General features: G+C 34.5%; 1 protein-coding gene across 1 annotated transcript; it reads left to right on the forward strand.

The window, feature by feature from the left end:
• The first annotated feature begins 731 nt into the window (after positions 1 to 731).
• LOC149830077 (uncharacterized) lies at positions 732 to 1,178 on the forward strand. The gene has a single exon (XM_090015369.1). It carries the CDS (start codon positions 732 to 734, stop codon positions 1,176 to 1,178), a length of 447 nt encoding a protein of 148 aa, XP_089871495.1.

Consider the following 1,178-nt stretch of genomic DNA (forward strand, 5'->3'; position numbering starts at 1 on the left):
CTTTTTCATAAATGCTTGTAGGAAGTACAATTAATGCTTTTGAAATCATGAGCTATTATATCTTGTCAAAATGTCTTTTTCATAAATGCTTGTAGGAAGTACAATTAATGCTTTTGAAATCATGAGCTATTATATCTTTTCAAAATGTCTTTTTCATAAATGCTTGTAGGAAGTACAATGATTTGTTTCAAAAAGGCGTTTTTGAAATGCTACAATATACATAACGTATCCTTTTATGAAAGCTTTACTTTTTGTAAATAAATGGCTTGTATGATTTCAAAGCATATAGTCTAATATGAAATATGCATGCTTTTGAAGGTTCTGTTACATATGACTCTAAAGAAGAAAAAAATCTTCATCTTGAAGTAGCCGATCTTCTTGGATAATCTTTATGGATGTATGGCCCATCAAGCTTTTTCTTTAGAGTAGTATGATTGCATCAACTAGTTGCACTTGAACAAGTTGTCTTCACTCTTCTTAAGTGAAATAACCTTGCATCAAATACTCGTTAAATACATAACACATCATATCCAGTCATAATATAACATGTTCAGTTTTATATATGAAAGCATATTATATTTATCATATCTCATGAAAGCATATCATGTATTTATCATGTATCATATATATGCATCATGAAAGCATAACATATTTATCATGTATCATCAAAACATAGTTTCTCAACATTAATATCATGGCAGAGCCTCTCTGCCAATTTAATATTATTGGATATGGTAGGCTATGATGCTATCTTTGGCATAGACTGGATATACGAGCACTACTCATGTATGATATATTATGAGCGATATATCCGGTTTACTCACCGAGATAAGCATGTACTTGAGTACAAGGTGAGTAGAAAGGAAACTAAGGGACGGATGATCTCTGCAATGAAGGCACAACGGTGCATGAAAAAGGGTTGTGAGGCATTTTTAGCCAGTGGGTCTTTGAAAGACCCCAGCACGACCCCGATGGAGGACTTGGATGTGGTTCACAAGTTTGCAAATGTCTTCTCAGACGACTTGCCAGACATGCAGCCAACAAGAAAAGTTGATTTCACCATAGAGTTGGTGCCTGAAGCAACCCCAATATCTAGAGCACCTTATTGCATGGCCTCAGTAGAATTGGAAGAACTGAAGAAGCAATTGCAAGAGTTGATGGACAGAGGCTTTATATGA

Source organism: Nuphar pumila, chromosome 8 (assembly GCF_984573655.1).
Source record: "Nuphar pumila chromosome 8, dmNupPumi1.hap1.1, whole genome shotgun sequence".
NCBI lineage: Eukaryota > Viridiplantae > Streptophyta > Magnoliopsida > Nymphaeales > Nymphaeaceae > Nuphar > Nuphar pumila.

Excerpts from the sequence above, each read along its gene's own strand:
- LOC149830077 (XM_090015369.1), top strand. The coding sequence starts at position 732 with ATGGTAGGCTATGATGCTATCTTTGGCATAGACTGGATATACGAGCAC.